General features: G+C 44.7%; 1 protein-coding gene across 1 annotated transcript in view; it reads left to right on the forward strand.

The window, feature by feature from the left end:
* The window catches only part of CNTNAP2 (contactin associated protein like 2), a 2,918,762-nt gene that overhangs the window by 1,725,743 nt on the left and 1,171,625 nt on the right, over positions 1-21,394 (forward strand). The window contains exon 12 of the mRNA XM_029589581.1: positions 17,237-17,437. Coding sequence (XP_029445441.1) covers positions 17,237-17,437 — 201 coding nt within the window. The remainder of the gene's footprint in view (positions 1-17,236; positions 17,438-21,394) is intronic.

Consider the following 21,394-nt stretch of genomic DNA (forward strand, 5'->3'; position numbering starts at 1 on the left):
CTAAATACACTACTACGCAGTTGTACATGTCCCTGAAGATTTCATTATCATGTTTTGAAATGCAGCCGGGGCGTTGCAAAGGCCAAAGGGCTTGACTAAATATTCAAAAAGGCCGTTGCGGGTATTAAATGTTGTTTTCCATTCATCGCCCTGGCGATTTCGGACCACATTATATGCTCCTCTGAGGTCCAGCTTTGTGAATATTTTGGCTTCTTGGAGCCTATCAAAGAGTTCAGAGATCAAAGGTAGTGGGTAGCAGTCCTTCATGGTAATCTCATTCAAGTTGCGGTAGTCTATAAATTGGTGAAGGGATCCACCCCTCTTACCCACGAAAAAAAATCTGGCTCTGGCAGGAGACTTAGAAGGCCGAATGAAGCCCTTCACCAAGTTCTCTTGCATGTAGGTAGACATAACATTGGTTTCAGATAGAGAAAGTGGGTATACCCTTCCTCTAGGAGGTTCAGAATCCGGTAATAAGTTTATGGCACAGTCAAAGGATTGGTGAGGTGGTAAAGTATCTGCTGCTTTCTTAGAAAACACATCCTGATAAGACCAATACTGCTGAGGTAAACCCGGAAGGGAGGTGGTAGTAGTCAGGCAAGGCATGGGAGTCACCTCATCTAAGCATTTTCCATGGCAAGCTTTTCCCCATTGAGACAGTTCAAGGGTACTCCAATAGAATTGGGGTGAATGCATCTGTAGCCATGGTAGTCCGAGTACCACTGGATGTATAGCCTTATCCAGGACTAGAATGTAATGATCTCAGAGTGTAGAAGACCCTGTGTGGAGACGGAAAGTTGAGTGAGTGGTATAGGAAACCTCACCAGGTAGTGGCTCGCCGTGTATAGATGACAGTAGCAGTGGAGTGGGTGTCCGAACTATAGGGATTTGTAGGTGCTGTACGACTTGGTGGAGTATGAAATTCCCACTGGCCCTGGAGTCCACTAGGGCTAGTGTGTGGAATTCGAAAGAATCCAAGATAATGGAGGCTGGAAGTGTCAGTGAAGGAGATGGAGAAGTTAGACCTAGGAAGAGTCCTCCAGCGTATCCTAGGTCTGCAAGTTTCCGGCAGAAAACCTAGCATGGCCAGGTTCTCCGCAGTACATGCAAAGACCTAGTCTCTTTCAGTAACACCTTTCCTTCGACATAAGGTGGCTGCTGTCTAGTTGCCTGGGTTCTTCCTCCTCAATACTGGGTGCGGGAGTAGTCTGAGTAACCGGCACTGGATGAAAGCGTGGAATGACTAGTGACATCTTCTTAGGACCTTTTACCTCTTGTGAGCGCTCATGCAGACAACGATCAATTCGCCCTGCAAGGTCAATGAGAGAATCCAAGGTAATGGGGAGTTCACGTGCTGCTAATTCATCTTTGATGCAAGAGTTAAGACCCTCCAGGAAAATAGCCCGCAGGCAACCCAGGTCCCAATGTAGTTCCGAGGACAAGGTTTAAACTCAATAACATAATCAGTCAAAGGTTTGGTACCTTGTTGTAAATGCAGAAGTGCAGATCCAGCGACAGTCTTGTGGGCGGGATCATCAAATACAGAATGAAAGAGAGTCAGGGACCCTGTCAAGTTCTTAAGAATTGGATCAATACACTCTTAGAGAAGTGAAGCCCAGGGTCAAGGCTTCTCCATCTAAAAGGGACAGTATGTACGTAGTTTTGGACATTAAGAACATAAGAACATAAGAAAATGCCATACTGGGTCAGACCAAGGGTCCATCAAACCCAGCATCCTGTTTCCAATAGTGGCCAATCCAGGCCATAGGAACCTGGCAAGTACTCAAAAACTAAGTCTATTCAATGTTACTATTGCTAATGGCAGTGGCTATTCTCTAAGTGAATTTAATAGCAGGTAATGGACTTCTCCTCCAAGAACTTATCCAATTCTTTTTTAAACGCAGCTATACTAACTGCACTAACCACATCCTCTGGCAACAAATTCCAGAGTTTAATTGTGCGTTGAGTAAAAAAGAACTTTCTCCGATTAAAATGTGCCCCATGCTAACTTCATGGAGTGCCCCCTAGTCCTTCTACTATCCGAAAGAGTAAATAACTGATTCACATCTACCCGTTCTAGACCTCTCATGATTTTAAACTTCTCTATCATATCCCCCCTCATTCGTCTCTTCTCCAAGCTGAAAAGTCCTAACTTCTTTAGTCTTTCCTCATAGGGGAGCTGTTCCATTCCCCTTATTATTTTGGTAGTCCTTCTCTGTACCTTCTCCATCACAATTATATCTTTTTTGAGATGCGGCGACCAGAATTGTACACAGTATTCAAGGTGCGGTCTCACCATGGAGCGATACAGAGGCATTATGACATTTTCCGTTTTATTCACCATTCCCTTTCTAATAATTCCCAACATTCTGTTTGCTTTTTTGACTGCCGCAGCACACTGAACCGACGATTTCAATGTGTTATACACTATGACACCTAAATCTCTTTCTTGGGTTGTAGCACCTAATATGGAACCCAACATTGTGTAATTATTAGGGATGTGAATCATTTTTTGACGATTTAAAATATTGTCCGATATATTTTAAATCGTCAAAAACCGTTAGGGCCACGATACAATAACAATTCCCCCGATTTATCGTCAAAAAATTGTAAATCGGGGGAAGGGGGAGGGCAGGGAAAACCGGCACACTAAAACCCCCTAAAACCCACCCCCGACCCTTTAAATTAAATCCCCCACCCTCCCGAACCCCCCCAAATGCCTTAAATTACCGTGGGGTCCAGCGGCGGTCCCTAGCTAAATCGGGGGAAGGGGGAGGGCAGGAAAACCGGCACACTAAAACCCCCTAAAACCCACCCCCGACCCTTTAAATTAAATCCCCCACCCTCCCGAACCCCCCCCCCCCAAATGCCTTAAATTACCCTGGGGTAGAGCGGCGGTCCGAAACGGCCTCCTGCTATTGAATCGCGTTGTCTTCAGCCGGCGCCATTTTGCAAAATGGCCGCCGCAAAATGGCGGCGGCCATAGACCAACACGATTCGACTGGAGGAGGTCGTTCCAGACCCCCGCTGGACTTTTGGCAAGTCTTGTGGGGGTCAGGAGGCCCCCCCCAAGCTGGCCAAAAGTTCCTGGGAGTCCAGCGGGGGTCTGGGAGCGATTTCCTGACGCGAATCGTTTTCCGTACGGAAAATGGCGCCGGCAGGAGATCGACTGCAGGAGGTCGTTCAGCGGGGGCTCGCCACCTATCCCATGACTTTTTACTTTTCCTAGAAGCCTCTCATGAGGAACTTTGTCAAAAGCCTTCTGAAAATCCAAGTATACTATATCTACCGGTTCACCTTTATCCACATGTTTATTAACTCCTTCAAAAAAGTGAAGCAGATTTGTGAGGCAAGACTTGCCTTGGGTAAAGCCATGATGACTTTGTTCCATTATATCCGGGAAATAAGTAGGTTGTAGCAAAAAATGCATATAGCACTTATTTAGAAAGCCCCTACATAACAGGGGGTCACCTGTAAATGAGTAGGTGCTGACAAGGGCGTGGAGAGATGTACAGGCATCACCTGTGGAGAGGAAATGGCCTTGTCAGTTGTTGGAGTAGAATTCAGCCGAGAGTTTAGCTGATTGAAGGCGTTAGCCAAAGTCTCTAAAGTCCTTTGTTGCTCAGCAAGACATTGGGCCAGGCCAGGGATAGTCTGAAGGGCTGCGAGCTGAGCAGGGTCCAAGACTTAGCAATCTGTTATGGTTTTGTAAGAATGTGAACTCTGGGCTGAGATAAGAAATGTCTCCGCCCACAGGGAGGAGCCCTGTGAGCCTCACCGTTGGTGGGCGTGGTCTCAACGACATAGGACACAGCTGTGAGAGAGACTTTATTAAGGAGAAAGATAAGGCATAACCCGCGGAGCTGGGAATACAATTAAACACAGTTCTTGAGTAACAAGATAAACTCAGGATGATACCACTGATGAGAAGATCCGGTAGTGGCCCACAGTGCGGGGTATGCCGAGGATGACTGTACTGTAGATGAAGAGGAAGATAGAGTCTGAGGTGCAGGAAACCAGATGTGGATCTTGTAACAGAAGCAACAATACCCTGCAGCTCAGGATGTGTTGAAGCGATGAGTGCTGAAGAACGGTAGTGGCCCGAGGCTCGGGGTATACTGTGGAGGCTTCATCAATGTTGGAATTGTAGGAAACTAAACAAGATACTCACATGAGGAAGTTCCACAAAAGAGTCCTGAGAAACGGATCAGGAGTAGTCCAAGGCAGGAAAGCGCTCCGAGGAGCGGATAGCCAGGAACGCGGAATGGCCCCCGTGGAGCGGTTACTCAGAGTGTCCGAATGCCACGAGGAGATACTGAAACAGAAGATCCAAGCATGGAGCGGATTCAGCAACAAGAGAACTCCTTGCTAACTCGTATTAGCAATGGGCGGGTCAGCTTAAGTACAGCAGTGAGTTGACGTTATCCGGAGGGGATGCCCCCGAGGTTCCCGCTATGGCATGTACAAAAGGAGGCCCTTGCGCGTGCGCCTAGGTGATTCCGGAAGTAAGATGGCGGTCGGCAGTGCCTACGCCATCCCGGGGACGCCGGGGAGGTCTGCGTTGGTTGGCGGAGTCCACCATTCTTCCCATGATTGACGGTGCAGGGAAAAAAGAGGTGAGCAGGAGAGATCGCAGCCATCTGCGACCGGGCGCAACACAAACACAGCAAATTAGGGTGTTTGTCTAGAAAGAAAACTTCCATTTCCCATCTGAAGGTTTGCCATGTTTTTGAATTATTTGGAACCATTTGTGGGAATCATAAAGAAAGGAAAAGTCAGTTCCACTGTCATTGCTAACTGCATTTTGCCATGAATAAAAATGATGGCCATTGGAATCTGAACAAATTCCTGAACTGTAGGCATGATTATGAATCTACCTGCAAAGTGAAAGTGGGTATGTTCAAACAGCTCTAAATTCTTAATCACTGTACTGTAGCAGCTTAAACTTAATCCTTGTATTCTCAACTCTAAGCCTCATTAATCAAATCAACACTTAGCCATGCTGAAATGCATTTGCCATCTGTTAGACCAGGTACTTAAATGATGCAAGTCCTTATATGTGAGACCACATTGTTCTAAATTATTTGTTGTTCCTTGCAATTTAGAGTCCATTTGCAAATAGCTCAGCACTATAAAACAGGGTGCCTGCTACTAGGGATCTGAGAGATGTTTGAAATGGTTCTCACCAATAACATTTTCCAAGTTATTGCTGCTAAATGCTTCTTTCCCTTGCCCAGGCTTGTTCTGTTCTGACCTGAGAAAAAGAGGGCTAGCTCCAGAAATCCAGCCAAGAAACGTATTAAGTTAGTCAAATAAAAAGGTATCACCATATGTTGTTTTTTTTTTTTTTGTTATAGCCTTGTTTTTGTACATTCAAGTAGACTAACTCGGGTAACCCCCACTACGTTATCCAGGTTTTTATTATTTCTAATGTATTCTTTTACTCATTCTGGCCCTGAATTACTACGATTTTTTTCCCCTTAGATATAGAATGGGAGAAAAATTGTAGTAACTCAGGCCCTCTGTAAACAGCCTGCAGTCACTCTCTCAGCAAAAGCCTTAGAAGTGATATTTTATTGCAGCTTTCTGACAGTCTCAAGGGTGATGTATAAAGTCTTTTGAATCCCTGCCATTTCCCATAAATGATAGTATTATCCAGATTATTTTATGAATTGGGATGTTTTGGCCCTTCTGTTTAAATAAGAGTTGGTATGCTCATGTATAACACACAGGCCTATCCAGTACCGAGCGGTAGGAAGAGCTGCATTAGTGCCTACGGCACCCGCGGTTACCGCCCGCACAGTGCAGCTCACCTACCACTCGATCCTGAACCCTAATTATATGTAAATGTAAACCGCGTCCGAAAAGCCTTAGGCCCGCGCAACCCAGGATACTGGATAGAGCGCCTATACAGTATCCTGGGTGCGCGGGCCTAAGGCTTCACGCCACGCTGGTATCTGTCATTTCAAATGTCATTTGAAATGACAGATACCAGGAAGTTGCTTCGCCGATGTCAGTGTCTGTTCTCCCCTCCTCCCGGAGCAGGGCACGAAAAGCAGCCTTGCTCCGGGAGGAGGGGGGGACACTGACAGCGCAGAAGCAATGGCGAAGACAGCGGCGAAGCAACGGTGAAGCGACTTTTCAGTGTCCCCCCTCCTCTCGGAGCAGGGCGCGAAAAGCCGACTTGCTCCGGGAGATGGGGGGACACTAGCAACTGTGAAGCAACGGCGAAGACAGTGCAGAAGCAACGGCGAAACGACTTTTCAGTGTCCCCCCTCCTCTCGGAGCAGGGCGCGAAAAGCCGCCTTGCTCCGGGAGGAGGGGGGACACTGACAGCGGCGAAGACAGCGCAGAAGCAACGGCGAAACGACTTTTCAGTGTCCCCCCTCCTCTCGGAGCAGGGCGCGAAAAGCCGCCTTGCTCCGGGAGGAGGGGGGACACTGACAGCGGCGAAGACAGCGCAGAAGCAACGGCGAAACGACTTTTCAGTGTCCCCCCTCCTCTCGGAGCAGGGCGCGAAAAGCCGCCTTGCTCCAGGAGGAGGGGGGACACTAGCAACGGTGAAGCAACGATGAAGCAACTTACTTTTCTGAAGCCATCATCAGGAACACATGCGATTGTAGCTCCTCCCGACCAAGATGGCCGCCTGCACGGGGGAAGCGTGCAATTGGCCGCTGAAGACGTGACATCGTGACGTCACGTCTTCAGCGGCCAATTGCACGCTTTCCCCGTGCAGGCGGCCATCTTCGTCGGGAGGAGCTACGATCGCATGGGTTCCTGATGATGGCTTCAGAAAAGTAAGTTGGCAGGCGTCCAAAAGCGACTTACTTTTGAGATCTTGACAGATCCCAAAAGTAAGTCGCTTTTGGAAAAAAAAAAAATTTGTCGCTTTTGAAAAAAAAAAACCAAAATTGCTTTTGGTTTTTTTTTGCTTCGCCGTTGCTTCGCCACTGTCAGTGCCCCCCCCCTCCTCCCGGAGTAAGGCTGCTTTTCACGCCCTGCTCCGAGAGGAGGGGGGACACTGACAGCGGCGAAGCAAAAAAAAACCGAAAAGTCGCTTTGCCGTTGCAGTCTCCGTGGCAGCCCCAGTCCGGACATCGGAGGGGGGCTGCAACGTTTTTTTCGCTTTTTTTTTTTTTTTGGCTTTGGGAGCAGGGGAGAGGACTGGGGCTGCCACGGAGACCGGCACCCATGATCGCGGCCGGGGCAGGTGAGCAGGGGCTGGGGGAAAGCTTGCCATCTACCCTTACCCATGCCTCTACCGCCTGGGTCAGGGTAGGCGGTAAGTTTGCAGGTTAAACGCGCGACAAAACGGCAGGGAAAACTAGCGATAGTCGGGGCGCGGGTTACGGGATGCTAGGGAATAGCTAATTGGCTCGTTTGCATGCAATATCGAGCTAATTCGCTCGTTTGCATGCAATATACATGCCGCAGGCGGAAGGGGTTGCCCGGGGAATTTAGGACGCGGTAGGAGTAGGTTAAAGGGGATTCGGGATCGCAGGAACGGCTAATGCGGCCGAAAACGGAGTAAAAAGCGGCTTAGGAGCAGAGTAAACGCGGCCGCACTTTACAGGATTGGCCTGACAGTGACAGACTTCTACAATGCACTGGAGACTTTTAACCAATCATCAGAAATTCAGGCAGGACACGTCTGTGTTCTCTGCTTTCCATCACTCAGGCAGCCTAATATGTGATGTCCCCATCAATTCTCGGCCTTATGGCCAAGATCAAGTGTGTGATATGTGCAGGATGAATGTTAAACCTAACTGGCACGTAAAGAAAAGGTATACGTTACCTACAACAACTTCAAGCCATGCAGATTCAACTTCTGAAGGCAGCTGTTTTGAAAATCAAATTCAGTGAACCAGTAAATTGGCAACTGCGGTTATTTTCTGGAGTGGTGTATATATAAAAAAATCATCTTAACCCGCTGTGTTGTAATCCAGCAGGTGTGCATCATAGGTGGCTAACGTACTATTGGGTAACAGCAAATAAAGAACAACTGACCCAGAGGAACTCTGCTGATAGGATTTTTTAAAACTTCCATTGTCTGTGGCAGGTCTAAACGGGTCTGCTCCATGGATCACTGCAGCTGAACTCTCACCACCATGAATGTTCAGCTCCCCCACGCGCCTTTCTCTAGAAACAGTAGACTACAAGCCCAATCGCCAGCCTCCTTAAATCACAGCACAATAAATCAAAGAACCTCAGGTACAGTTGTAAGGTTCAAAATTAACTTTTAGTCACCTAGGAAGTGCTGCAATAATCTTTCATGCTGTTTTACAAAAATGTTCTCTTAGGTGGCTCATCCCTAGCAACATTTACAAAGGTATCTCAGTGATGTATGTATTTTCACAAAAACTGTTGTTTACTTACAAGCTGTTAATTTAAAATGGCACATTGAAAATTTATGCAACAAGGGGAAATATAGAGAAGAGTGCGATGAAAGGGAAATACTAAAATTAAGCTAACGATATTGAAGAAAGTAAGAATTCTTTGAAAATATTCTTTCTCCATAGATGTTCTCCGGTTTACTGTTTCCTGCTTCCACAACAGCTTTTCCGTTTCTGTTACTAATAATGATTTCATGTTTTTATTCTGTATAGATCCTTGTTTCTGTTATACAGCCAACTGGTGGTCAGTCTTCGCATTCACAGCTTCTGCTGTAGTCAGTGCTGTTGACTCTAAAGGGTTAACCTCTGACTTGCAAGCAGGGGATCCTGGAAATTTTTGCCTCATGTTTTCAGTCCATCAGCAGCTAATTTAGCCAGCCATACCAAATAATCCTCATTTTGATTGTATATTTCAATAGACCAGACTTTTTTGGTCTCTGTTATCTTCAGTTTATGCACAGTAAGGTGTAGATCTTTAAAAAATACGCGATCGCGTACTTTTGTTCGCACACCAGGCGCGAACAAAAGAATGCTGGATTTTATAAGATACGCGCGTAGCCACGCATATCTTATAAAATCCGGGGTCGGCGCGCGCAAGGGGGTGCACATTTGTGCAACCTGCGCGCGCCGAGCCCAGCGTGCGCTACCTGTTCCCTCCGAGGCCGCTCCAATTTCGGAGCGGCCTCGGAGGGAACTTTCCTTCGCCCTCCCCCCACCTTCCCCTTCTTTCCCCTACCTAACCCATCCCCCTGGCCCTATCTAACCCCCCCCCCCCTACCTTTGTCGGCAAAGTTACGCCTGCTGAAAGCAGGCGTAACTTTGCGCGCGCTGGCCGGCAGCCCCGCTCCGTCCTCCGACCCGGAGGCTGGTCTGGAGGCCTCGACCACGCCCCCGGGCCGGCGCCATGCCCCCGGGCCCGCCCCCCAAATGCCGCGGCACGCCCCCGAAATTCTGCGTCGTTTTGGGAACGCCCCCGGACACGCCCCCTCCGCCCCTTTTCGAAAGCCCCGGGACTTACGCGTGTCCCGGGGCTTTACGCGCACCGGCGGCCTATTCAAATAGGCGCGCCGGCGCGCGAGGGCCCTGCGCGCGTAAATCCAGAAGGTTTTACGCGCGCAGGCCTTTTAAAATCCGCCCCTAAGACTCTAAGAATGACTGGGTCAGACTGAGGGTCCATCAAGCCCAGTATCCTGTTTCGAACTGTGGCCAATCCAGGATACAAATACCTGGTAAATACCCAAACAGTAAATAGATCCCATGCTACTAATGCCAGAAATAAGCTGTGCATATTCCCTAAGTCAATTTGATTAATAGCAGTTTATGGACTTCTCCAGGAACTTGTCCAAACTCTTTTTAAACCCAGCTATGAAAAACTACCTTAATCTTATCTTCTGGCAATGAATTCCAGAGCTTAATTGTGCATAGAGTGAAAGAATTTCTCCATTTCTTTTTTGTTTTAATGTGTTACTTGCTAACTTCATGGAGTGCCCTCTAGTCCTTGTATTATTTAAAGAATTACTTGTTTACTTGTTTTACCTGTTAATAAAGTTTGGAGTTGAAGAAGCAGCCTCCTCTATTTGCGAGTAAAGAATGAATTAAGCTATCTTTCAAGTTGCATATAGGAACGCATAACAGAGATGGAATAGAAAAGTCCCATACATCTTAGTCACAAATTTCAAGTAGATCATTCCCCTGTATTTTCTGGATTAGCATAATAGATTGATTTTAATCCATCAACACAGAATTCTAAGACAAAAACCTGTATGACCAATATTTTTTTTTCCAAAAAGTCTGCTTTAGTAGAACATTGGCCAACCTGAACTGACTTACTACTGAAAAACAAGTGTCCTCTTCCTCCCTATTTTCTTCTACATTTTAACTCCTGCCCTTTTCTCTCCTTTGCTTACTCCCAGAATGCTATGGCAAACAACACCTAGGGATAAATTCACACAAATTTCTCTGAAAGATAATACTGTACATACACATAGAGAAATGTAACATATATATTAATGTACAATCTTCTTTATTATTAAACATGTAAACAATTACACCATTAAAATCAGCAAAGCAGAATCATTCCCATTCATACCATAAAACCAACATACTAATGACACAGTGTAATTTATATAATTTTCACAATAAAGTGCACAAATGCCTCAAAACCTTTTTACAATATAGAATCACTTTTCTTCATAAGGTTTCCAATGTTTATAATACGGGTACGATGTTGTTATGAGTCTTCATTCATATCGAAAACTGCTGTTTTTCCTCACTCATCCGTATATCTGGTCCAACAACGGATCCTTGTTTCACCCATGATGAAACTACTTAGAAATCCATTGTTAGATGCACTCTAAGGCATCATTTATTGATAAGAGTACAAATAGTAGGGCCTAGACTTGTATGTCAACTGCCCACCCATGTTAACCATGGGACCCCCCAAAAAAATTCATTTCTGGCTTCCCTTCTGATACAAACAATGAAGGTACCAATGTATTACCAGTTAACTTAAGAGTCATCATAGAAAATATATTGAAATCTTCTGTTCAGTGTGCAGCAGCAGCCAACAAATCAAATAGCATGCTAGTAATTATTTGGTAAGGAATAGATAATAAAACTGAGAATATCATAATGCCTTTGGGAGGCAATCAGAGAGGGCCCAACATGGCGCCAGCAGCGTGATGGGCTACAACATCGCTCTTACCTCGGTAAACTTTTCAAGATATTGGAATGCCTCATTCGGCCCGCAAAAGGAGGACCAAAGAGTGCCTAACCTCGGAGACACTAGCGGCCCCTCCGACTGTGGGACACGATGGACACTCATGTCCATCGAAGGATAGAGAATGGGTGTGAGAGCTCACTGAGCGGAAGGTGGGGGAAGAGGAGCCTGCCTCCGCTTTAGAGCTAATGACATTACTATCCCCTGGAGAGAGATCGCTGCCAGTGAATCCAACCGAGAGGCTTCAGCAGGAGCGAGGGGGTCAGGAGTTGCTGGAGGACAGCACTCAGGGGGGGGATTCCTGCTGACTACCAGCCCGGGGATTCTCCGCCCCGGTCGGCCCCGGAAATACCACGTTGTCTGCCGAGCGCGGCTCTGTCACAGCGCGCTCGACAGACCACGTGACTAGAGCGACCGGCCCACCGGGGGATGCCCAATCCCCTGATAGACCAATCCGCCCCTGACAGCACTCATTTGGAGGCATACAGACCTGCAGGAAAATCCCTTGACCCAGCAAGTGAACATACTAGGAGCTGGCGAAACTTCCACGAGAGTGGCTGCTTTGGGGTCTGGTGCGAGTTGACTGAGACCTCTCCTCCACGGTTTAAGATCCTGGTAAATCCACAAACGTTTATGTTGGAAACGATATGGGAAGCAATGAATGATATAAATAAGAATATGGAAGTGCGAGTTGGTTCTCTGCTAAAATCTGTAAATGACATAAAAAATAGAGTGAATAAAATAGAAGAAGAAGCTGGACAGATGAAAGGAGAGTTGGAATCTGTAAAACTGGATATTGGAAATGTTACCAATTTACAACAGGTCTTAATGAAAGAAAATCAGATATTGCAGTATAAAACTGAGAACATGGAAAATGTTTCGAGAGCGAAGAACCTCCACTGTATTAACTTTCCAAAGTTGCCAATGACCTCTCTGAAAGAGTTATGGTGGAGATATCTAATGGAGGTGTTGAAAATCCCCAAGACAACACTGCCAATTCTATCCAAGATTTATTATGTACCACCAATGAAGAAATGTACAAAGGACAATAATAATGCAATGCAGGAATTACAACCAGTAGAAACATCAAATATTGATATCTCTGCAGTTTGGAAGGTTCTGAAAGTAATATGGCAAGACCATCTACAGTGATCATGACTTTCTTATTGGAGTCTGACAAAGACTAGGGGGTAGATTTTCAAAGGGTTACACGCATAAGTTATGCGCGTAACACTTAAAAAAAAAAAAAACCCTGTGCGCGCCGAGCCCCGGGACGCACATATGTCCCATGGCTTTCGAAAAATGGGGCAGATCGGGGGTGGGGCCAGGGGCGTGACAGCAGTATGGGGTGGGGCCGGGGGTGTTCCCAAGTCCTCCGGCACAGCAGCCTCACCGGAGGTTCGCACGCCGGCAGGCAGCCGGCGCGCGCAAGTTACATAACTGCCAGAGGCAGGCGTAACTCCATCAAATAAGGTAGGGGGAGGATTTAGGTAGGGCTGGGGGGTGGGCTAGATAGGGGAAGGGAAGGGGAAGGTGAGGGGGTGGAAGGACAGTTCCCTCCGAGGCCGCTCCGAATGGAGGAAGCCTGCGCGGCTCGGCGCGTGCAAGTTGCACAATTGTGCACCCCCTTGCGCACGCCAACCCCGGATTTTATAACATGTGCACGGCAGCGTGCGCATGTTATAAAATTGGGCATAGATTTGCTCGTGCCGGGTTGTGCGAACAAATCTACGCATGTGCGCAGGTTTGAAGATCTGCCACTTGGTGTTTAAAAAAATATTTTCAAATGAATTAGAGATGTTTTTGAATTGTAGAGTTCAATGTTTTCTGGATTTGTCTAGGCAAGATCCCAAAAACATAGGTGACAATTTTTGTTGCTTAAATCAAAAGTGATCCAGTTGGGTATGTTCTTCATACTAAAATTTCCATGTAAATGCCTGATAAAACATAGAAGAGTATCATATGTATTTTTCCAGCCATCTCAGTTAACAGAATTTTTGGTTAGTAGAGAAGGTCCACAGTTTAGCTCTTCCCCAGGCCCTGAGTGAAGAGCTCTTTAAATGGAAATCGATCTCTGTAAGATAAAACTGTCCGATAGCTAAATTTCCTTGTGTTTGTTATAAGAATTTCCTTAGGAAATGTAATCTTTCCTTTAGGAAATGTAACCTTTTGAGGGCTTGTAAGACAGGTGTATCAGAAAACATTATGGGCTGGATTTTAAAAAGGTTACGCGCGCCGGGCCTATTTAAAAAAGGCCCGGCGATGCGTGTAAAGCCTCCGAAAGATCGGCCATTGCCGCTCTGTCGGAGGATCACATGCTGGCAGCCTGCTGGTGCGCGTAACTTGCGCCTGCCCAGAGGCAGGCGCAAAAGATAAGACAAAAGACAAGGGTGGTTAGAAGGGCTAGGGAGAAAAGGTTAGGGGAAGGGGTGGGAAGGTCAGGCTAGGGGAAAAGGAACAGGGAAGGCAGCGCGGCTTGGCACGTGCAAGGTGCATAATTGTGCACCCCCTTGTGCGCGCCAACCCCCAATTTTACAACATGCGCGCACCTGCGCATAAATGTTATTAAATTGGGCGTACATGTGCATGCACCAGGTAGCGCACGCACATGTAGTCTGCGCACACTTCTTTTAAAATCTATCCCTATAGTTTTACCTTTATATGTGGCAATGCAATGTGATTTATTTCAACTCTAACACCTGTATTTCTGTTCAAGTAAATTACTTGATAATTATGTTTGTAAAAATGCAAAAATAGATAATAATAAAAAAAAAGAATATCATAATGCCTTTGTATTGCTCTATAGTGTGACCTCATCTTGAATACTGTGCAGAGTTCTGGTCACTGCATCTCAAAAAAGATATAGTGGAAATAGAAAAGGTACAGGAAAGGATAACCAAAATAATAAAGAGGATGGAACAATTCACCTTTGTGGAAAGGCTAAAGAGGTTAAGTGTCTTCAGCTTGGAGAAGAGATGGCTGAGGGGAAATATGACAGAGGTCTATAAAATGAGTAGATTGGCATGGGTAAACACGAATCAGTTGTTTTACATTTTCAAAAAGTACAAAGGCTAAGGGGACATGCAATGAAGTTACTAGGTGATATATTTAAGACAAATAGGAAAAAATGCTTTTTTTCTCAATGCATAATTAAACTCTGGAATTCATTGCCAGAGGATGTGGTGAAAGCTATTAATGTAGCTGGGTTTACAAAAGGTTTGGACAAATTCCTGGAAGAAAAATCCATAAATCCTTATTAAGGTAGACTTGGGGGAAATCCACTGCTTGTCCCTAGGATAAGCAGCATGGAATCTATTTAACTTAGGAATCCTGCAAAGAACTTGTGACCTGGATTGACACTGTTGGAGACAGAATGCTGGATTTGATGGGCTTTTGGTCTAATCCAGCATGGCAAAACGTATGTTCTCATGTAGTCCATGCCCTGGGGTTTTTATGCCACTCTTCTTTCTCCCTTATCTCTCACTCAGAGGACGATGTAATAAGACCTGTGCTGAAATATGCACTGATGTTGGGACCGCTCTACTATGTCCCTGAAGGTCATCTCTATATGCCCCTCTGTCTTCCTTAGCTCCTCCAAGTCTGCCACTCTGGCCTCCAGAGATCGGAGTCATTCTCTGAAAGCCAGGAGCTCTTTGCACCAGCTGAACCATTACAAAACCTCACTAAGAGGTAGATAGTCATACAGGTGGCCCTTAGTTAGGGCCGGTGCTAGCTTTTTGCTGCCCTATGTGAACAATTACTATGCTACACCCCCCCCCCCCCCCCCACACACACACACACACACACACACACACACTGTTCATTCATTGTCTGTCCTGGGCCCACCAAAAATAAAAAGCCCTCCTCCCTCCACTGATACAAACATGGCTGGTACAAGGATATTAGGTGCCCTAGGCAAACCTTATAGCCTTGCAAGGTGCCCTCCAGCGTGCTCCACACAGTTAAGAGTTATGCATTTATAATAACATTTTACATGAAAAATATCAAAGAACAGAATTCTGAGGTAAAATATCACTTGCATTATATTTACATGGACTACTGTGATGCCAACCAGAAAACCTGCAAAAACATACTTGGAACCCATATGGTATTAGGCCTATTGTAAAGTATGTTGTGTGTGGGCTTGACCCTCCAAAAGCCCTAAAACAATTCCTATTAGGAGAATATTTCACCTCAGTCCCACATGCAGAACATAAACAGACCCTCACCAAATACAGAGTAGAGCAACCATAAAGTAGAAATTCAATCGTGACAAAACCTGAACTGGAAACCACAAGAAGCCAGACTCTATGCAGTGCAACAATAAAAAAAAAAACAGAACCATCACCATTCCTCAAACATCAAACAATGAAATCAAGAAATATCATAAATACATAACAGAAAAAATACTACCAATAATAATTCAAAAACAGATGACAAATAAAAGGTTGAATAAATATAAACTAACATAATTTTTTAAAAAATGTCCCAAACACCAAGAAAATATTTCAAAACAGGAGACACATTAAATAACACCAGAAAAATAAAACTAAAAAGGATTTTAAAAATTCATGCGCTCCATACCTGAGAAGATTTCCAGTCACCCTGAGATTGTTGTGCATTAGTGGGAATGAGTTGCAAAAACGTTTTCCTCTCTTTCTTACACACACACACAAACACACACACACACATATACACACACTCACTCTCTCTCTCAGTCAAATCTCCAGCTCTGGGCTCTCTTCTTTATTTCACCTGGTGGAAGGTTGAGATCCACTTGTAGCCCCATTCTCTCTCACACACAGACACAGACCAGCAGACACCATCCCCCCATCACAAAAAAAAAAGTCAGGCATTGTGCCTGACACCTCCCCTCCCCCAACCCCCAAAAGAATTAAAATAAATTGTGGGCCACCCTCAAATCTGAGAATCGGGCTCTTCCCAAACGCAATGACTTCATTAGGAGAGTATTTCGGCTATAATCATTCAAAAGTGTTCAGAATCTCGTTTCCCATTTTCCCCACTACCATCACCACAATTTCCAGATGACCCTGCCACAATAACCTCTCCCCCCCCCCCCCCCCCCAAAAAAAAAAAAAAAAATATATATATATATATATACTGGATTTTAGGAAAGTTGGGGGAAAAAAGCAGACTAGCTTGTTTTAGAGAAAGGGAGGTTATGAGCAAGGAGATGCATACCTTTTCATCTTGTGATGTCCTCAATTTATACAATGACTGCTGGTAGAAATAAGACCTTTTAATATGTAAATTCACCCATGTGATTGGTTGGTTGGCTGATAGCAGAAACATAATTATTATCAACTCTTATATGGCTGCCCCTATTGATTCTCTAGTTACTGAACAATGGCTTGCAATTGTAATATGCTTCTTAAGCTAGATTCCATAGTATCCCCATGTCAGTGTAGATATTACTGGGAATTTAAATAATTTTGGAGGGAGGAAGCAGTCTATTTATATTTTTAATAAAATATATGCAGGAATATTAAAATCACTAGAGTGGCTATAACATATTTCTGAAGCTAAAACTGAAGAAATGCATTTGTTTTGGTTTAGAAGTTTCCAGAGGGTTTTATTTGTAATTTTTCAAAGAGAAGGTTAACTATTTTATTTTAGCTTCTTCTAGAATATATTACCCATAAAGATGTTATTTCTGGTCTCTTAAAAAAAACATGCTATTACTACTGTACCAAATCGTATATTCTGATTTTGCCATTCTATTGTAAGAAAACATTTACTTTATAATGAACAAATTCTGCAACTCCATTGGACAATGCTTATTAGTATTTTGTAGTCTGACTCTTTTGGGCTGTTTTTCGACAGGGCAGTCAGCTTGATTTTAGCCAGCTAAACCGGAGCTGAAATTTCTAAATCTAAATCTAGTTAGCTAAATTTTAGTCAGCATGACGTTAGCTACCTTAGCCAACTAATAGTACTGAAAATTAGAGCTCGTCCATTGATCACTTTGGAAATTTAGCCCTTTAAGGTTAACTTTAAGAATTAGCTTTAATGACTCGTGCTCTTCTACCCTTTGCTCTGATTTGCTGTACTTTTCCTCTTTTATCTCATTTTATTTTTATTTTATTTTCTGTCTTCTGTACAGAGGATAAAGTGTGGACAACCCTGTACCATGACCTGCAACAGCAGGCCTCCATATCAGGCTCCAAGCCAGACAAGCCCTTTGTGCTACAGCTAAACTACAGCACCTCAATGGATCAGATTTCTGCCATCACCAGCAGTGCCGAGTACTGTGAGCAGTACGTCTCCTATTCCTGCAGGATGTCCAGGCTGCTGAACACACTGGGTAAGCAAGCATGAAATGTCACATCTAATTATCATCTCTGCTTGCGTTAAGAATGATAGCATGTACCTAAGTAACCTGCTTAATTTAGGGAGCAAATGTAAAGAGCTCATGCAGTACTTTCTGGTGTCCAAAATACTTTTAAAGTGTTAGGATGGGAACAAGATGAAAGAGCTATCTTTTTCAATTTCTGTTTAGGACAAAATAAGCTCATGTTGTTTTGCATAGAAATTGCTTTACTGCTCCTTGGCAGACCTACACTTTCAGCCACAGCATCTGGTTTCTACTGTGGGCAACAGTGACCATCTTTTTTTAACACTGAATCTTTTTTTAAACTGATGATTGTTTTGTCATTTTTTTTATTTTAAATCTTGGTATTGAATATATATGCATTTCACAGCAATATATAGCAAGAACAGACATTTGCCTAGTAGTGAGTTGGTTCCATACAATACCAGGGGACCACTTCAAATAGATCTAAATAGTAAATTTTAACATTCTAACCCTCAACTGTCCCTGTGCCTCTAACCCTTTCTAATTATAGGGGTCGTAATCACCCAAAGCTCTTTGGATTGGTATCAGAATGCTCGAGCGTAATAGTCTACTCCGCTCACAAGAAAGTAATATCTTTTAGAATTAAACTCTGTGATAATGGTTGAATATACATTTTCCAGAACTTCATAAGATCTCGTTATTTTTTTTTAAGAACATCAGTTTTTTCCACATATTTTTCCATGACACACAAATGATGAAAGCATTCTTCAATTACAATAGGGTTCAGAGTCCGGCATTAGCCACTTCTGCAATTTTGTCATCCAAAGCCTTCTTAGTCCATTTGCTAAGCTATTTGTCCCGAAGTGGATATTTTCTTAAGTCATCAACCAGTAAAACCCAGCAATCTAGGGGTAGGGGAACCCTTGTTACCTCTCCAATATATCGGCCTACCCAAAACCGTTAAATAATAGGGCAAGACCAATGCTGATGGCCCAGAGTACTTTCCATAGGGCCTCACTTAACACAACTTCTTGAGGCAGATATTCTAAACCATCCTTTCATTCCTATGGGCTCCTACTCCTCATACTGTCGGGTAACATAACTTTTATGATATTCACACCGCTTCTAGTGTCAGCAAGGATTGACCAGTTAATTCTGTTCATTTTATACTGTATTTTTTAAATTAAAAGGATAATGCTTTCAACATTCAGAATGCTCAAATCTAGACCTTTTTTAATATTTACAGAGGAATACTGTATGATTATACATCAGATTAAGGCCTAGTCCTGTAGACAGGGAGTTGTGTCAATAATTTGGAGTATTGCAATTTCTAGTTTGCATTCTGAGAACCCTTCTCAATGCATTTTTTTGGAAATGTAGAGAAAAGTGAGACCAGTAAAAATGTGAAAACATTGATAACCAGCTTAAAATGGAGATGCTAATACCTCTATACCAGTGGTTCCCAACCCTGTCCTAGGGACCCCCTAGCCAGTCAGGTTTTCAGGATATCCACTATGAATATGTATGAGAGAAAATTTGCATGCACTGCCTCCACAACATGCACATTTTCTCTCATGCATATTCATTTTGGATATCCTGAAAATCTGACTGGCTGGGGGGGATCCCCAGGACAGGGTTGAGAACCACTTTTCTAAACAAATCACAGGTGGTACTGCATCTGGAGCATTATGTTCAGTTCTAGAGCCATCTTTCCAGTAGGATAAATGGTGTAGAGGCAAAACGAAGATGAACTGGTATAGATTATGTACCATAGGTCCTATGAAGTGAAACTTAAGGATCTCAATATGTATATTCTTGAGGAAAGGAGGGAGCAGGAGGATATGGGAGGGACAGTCAAATACCTCAGTTTAAATTATGTTCAAGAAGCAAACATTTTTCTCAATGGGAAGGAAATTCTATAACAAGAGGTCATCATGTGAGGCTGAAAGGAGGTTAGACTCAGGGATAATGGAAAGATATATTTCTTCAGAGAAAGGGTGATGGATGCATGGAGCAACCTTCTAATAGAAGTGACCCAGGCAAAAATCAGAATTAGAGTTCAAGAAAATATGGGATAAGCACAGAAGATCCTTAGTTGCATGAAAGTGAGGATAAAGTTGGATGACAAAAAGGGTGGTACCCATCAGCAGCGGCAGGTCTTGGCTCCCTCTCAGCAATGTGGCATGGCAGCATCTGTTGGTGGCAGCACAGGCCAACTTTTAGCTGTACAGGCTCCGCCCCCTCAATGACGCATCAGTGGCAAGACCAGAAGTTCTCGCATTTGCACGGGAACCTTGAAGATTTAAACCCCTGAGCCCAGCACAGCATTGCCTCAGCTACAGGCTTGCTTGTGCTGGTGCTCCCCTTGCATTTCTGGTGTCTGTTTGCCTGTTGTGACCTCAGACAGGTTGGACCCTTCTCTGCCCACTGCCTGCCTCGACCCCGGATTGAATTTGGATCTTCGTTTGCCTGCTGCCTGCCTCAACTTGGACTGTGTTCTGGCTTACTTGTCCATAACCTGCCTCGACCCCGGATTGGATTTGGACCTCTGTTGCCTACTGCCTGCCTCGACTTGGACTATATCTGGTTTACCAGCTCGCTGCTTGCCTCAACCCCAGACTGGTTGGGACTTTCTCTACCTGCTGTCTGCTGCTAACCACGGCTGAAGGTAAGACTGTCTACCAAGGGATTTACTAACAAACTCCGTAACAGTTAGCTGAGGCCATGGAACCCATAGATCTGACAGCGCTACAAGCCATCCCCAGATGGACTACATGAATCCAGCAGCAGCAAGGGGTTTTGGATCAAGTCACAGGAGTATTAGAAAGATTGGCCGCTCGAATGGATACACTTTCGCTTACAACCCCAGTTCTTCCGACACCATCTCCCGTTTTACGACTACCTCCGCCACCTCATTTCAGTGGAGACCCTTAGTAGTGTCGAGGATTTATTTATCAGTGTCAGTTGCATTTCTTGCTCCAGTCTTCATCAGTTCCTACAGACAAAACTAAAGTCACTTTTATCTTATCCTTAGAAGGACCAGCCCTGGCTTGGGCCTCCCCCTTTTGGGAGAGAGATGATCCTCTTCCAAATAACTTGGAACATTTTCTAAAGAACTTTCATCTGATTTTTGATGAGCCTGGACATTCAGCTTCAGCAGCGGCAGATTTACTGCAGATTTGTCAAGGTACCTGGTCTGTTGGGGAGTACGACATTCAATTCCATTCTCTGGCCGCTGAGCTTTACTGGGGTGAGGACAGTCTGACTGCTATATTTCGTCAAGGACTCTCCGAGACCATCAAGGATGAGTTGGCCAGCTGGGAGACTCCAGAGAATCTTGAGGAATTAATCCAACTAGCAGTTTGACTAGATCTGCATTTTCAGGAGTGGTCTCATGAATGCATCGCTCAGAAACAAACCTTTCGGTTGGCTCCTGCCTTCCAACATCCTCTCACGATTCCAAAAGTGACAGAACCGCAAGCACTATTGGAGGAATCCATGCAGATCGACCATTGCCGATTAACACCAGAGAAAAAACAGCACCGAAGACTACTTAACCTTTGCCTTTATTGTGCAGGATCAGGGCATTTTGCGAATAAATGCCCGAATAAAGTGGGAACTCCCAGGCTAGGGTTGGTGGGAGAGGCCTCCCTGGGTCAAGTCATTCCCTCTCCTCAAATTCTGATACCAGTATCTATAGTAAGCAAGGGGGACACTATTCATCTTCAGGCCTTTTTGGACTCCGGGCCTGCAGGAAATTTTATCGAAGAGGATCCAGTACATCGATACCACATTCCACAGTACCGCTGGAGACTCCACTTATTGTATCTTCAGTCTTGGGACAGCCATTGGGAGACAAGATCTCCCTGATTACTCTACCCATCATGATGATAACTGGGCTACTACACCAAGGCACTATTCAATTATATGTGCTTCCCTCTTCGGTCAACCAGGTAATACTCGGGT

Source organism: Rhinatrema bivittatum, chromosome 2, assembly GCF_901001135.1.
Source record: "Rhinatrema bivittatum chromosome 2, aRhiBiv1.1, whole genome shotgun sequence".
Lineage (NCBI taxonomy): Eukaryota > Metazoa > Chordata > Amphibia > Gymnophiona > Rhinatrematidae > Rhinatrema > Rhinatrema bivittatum.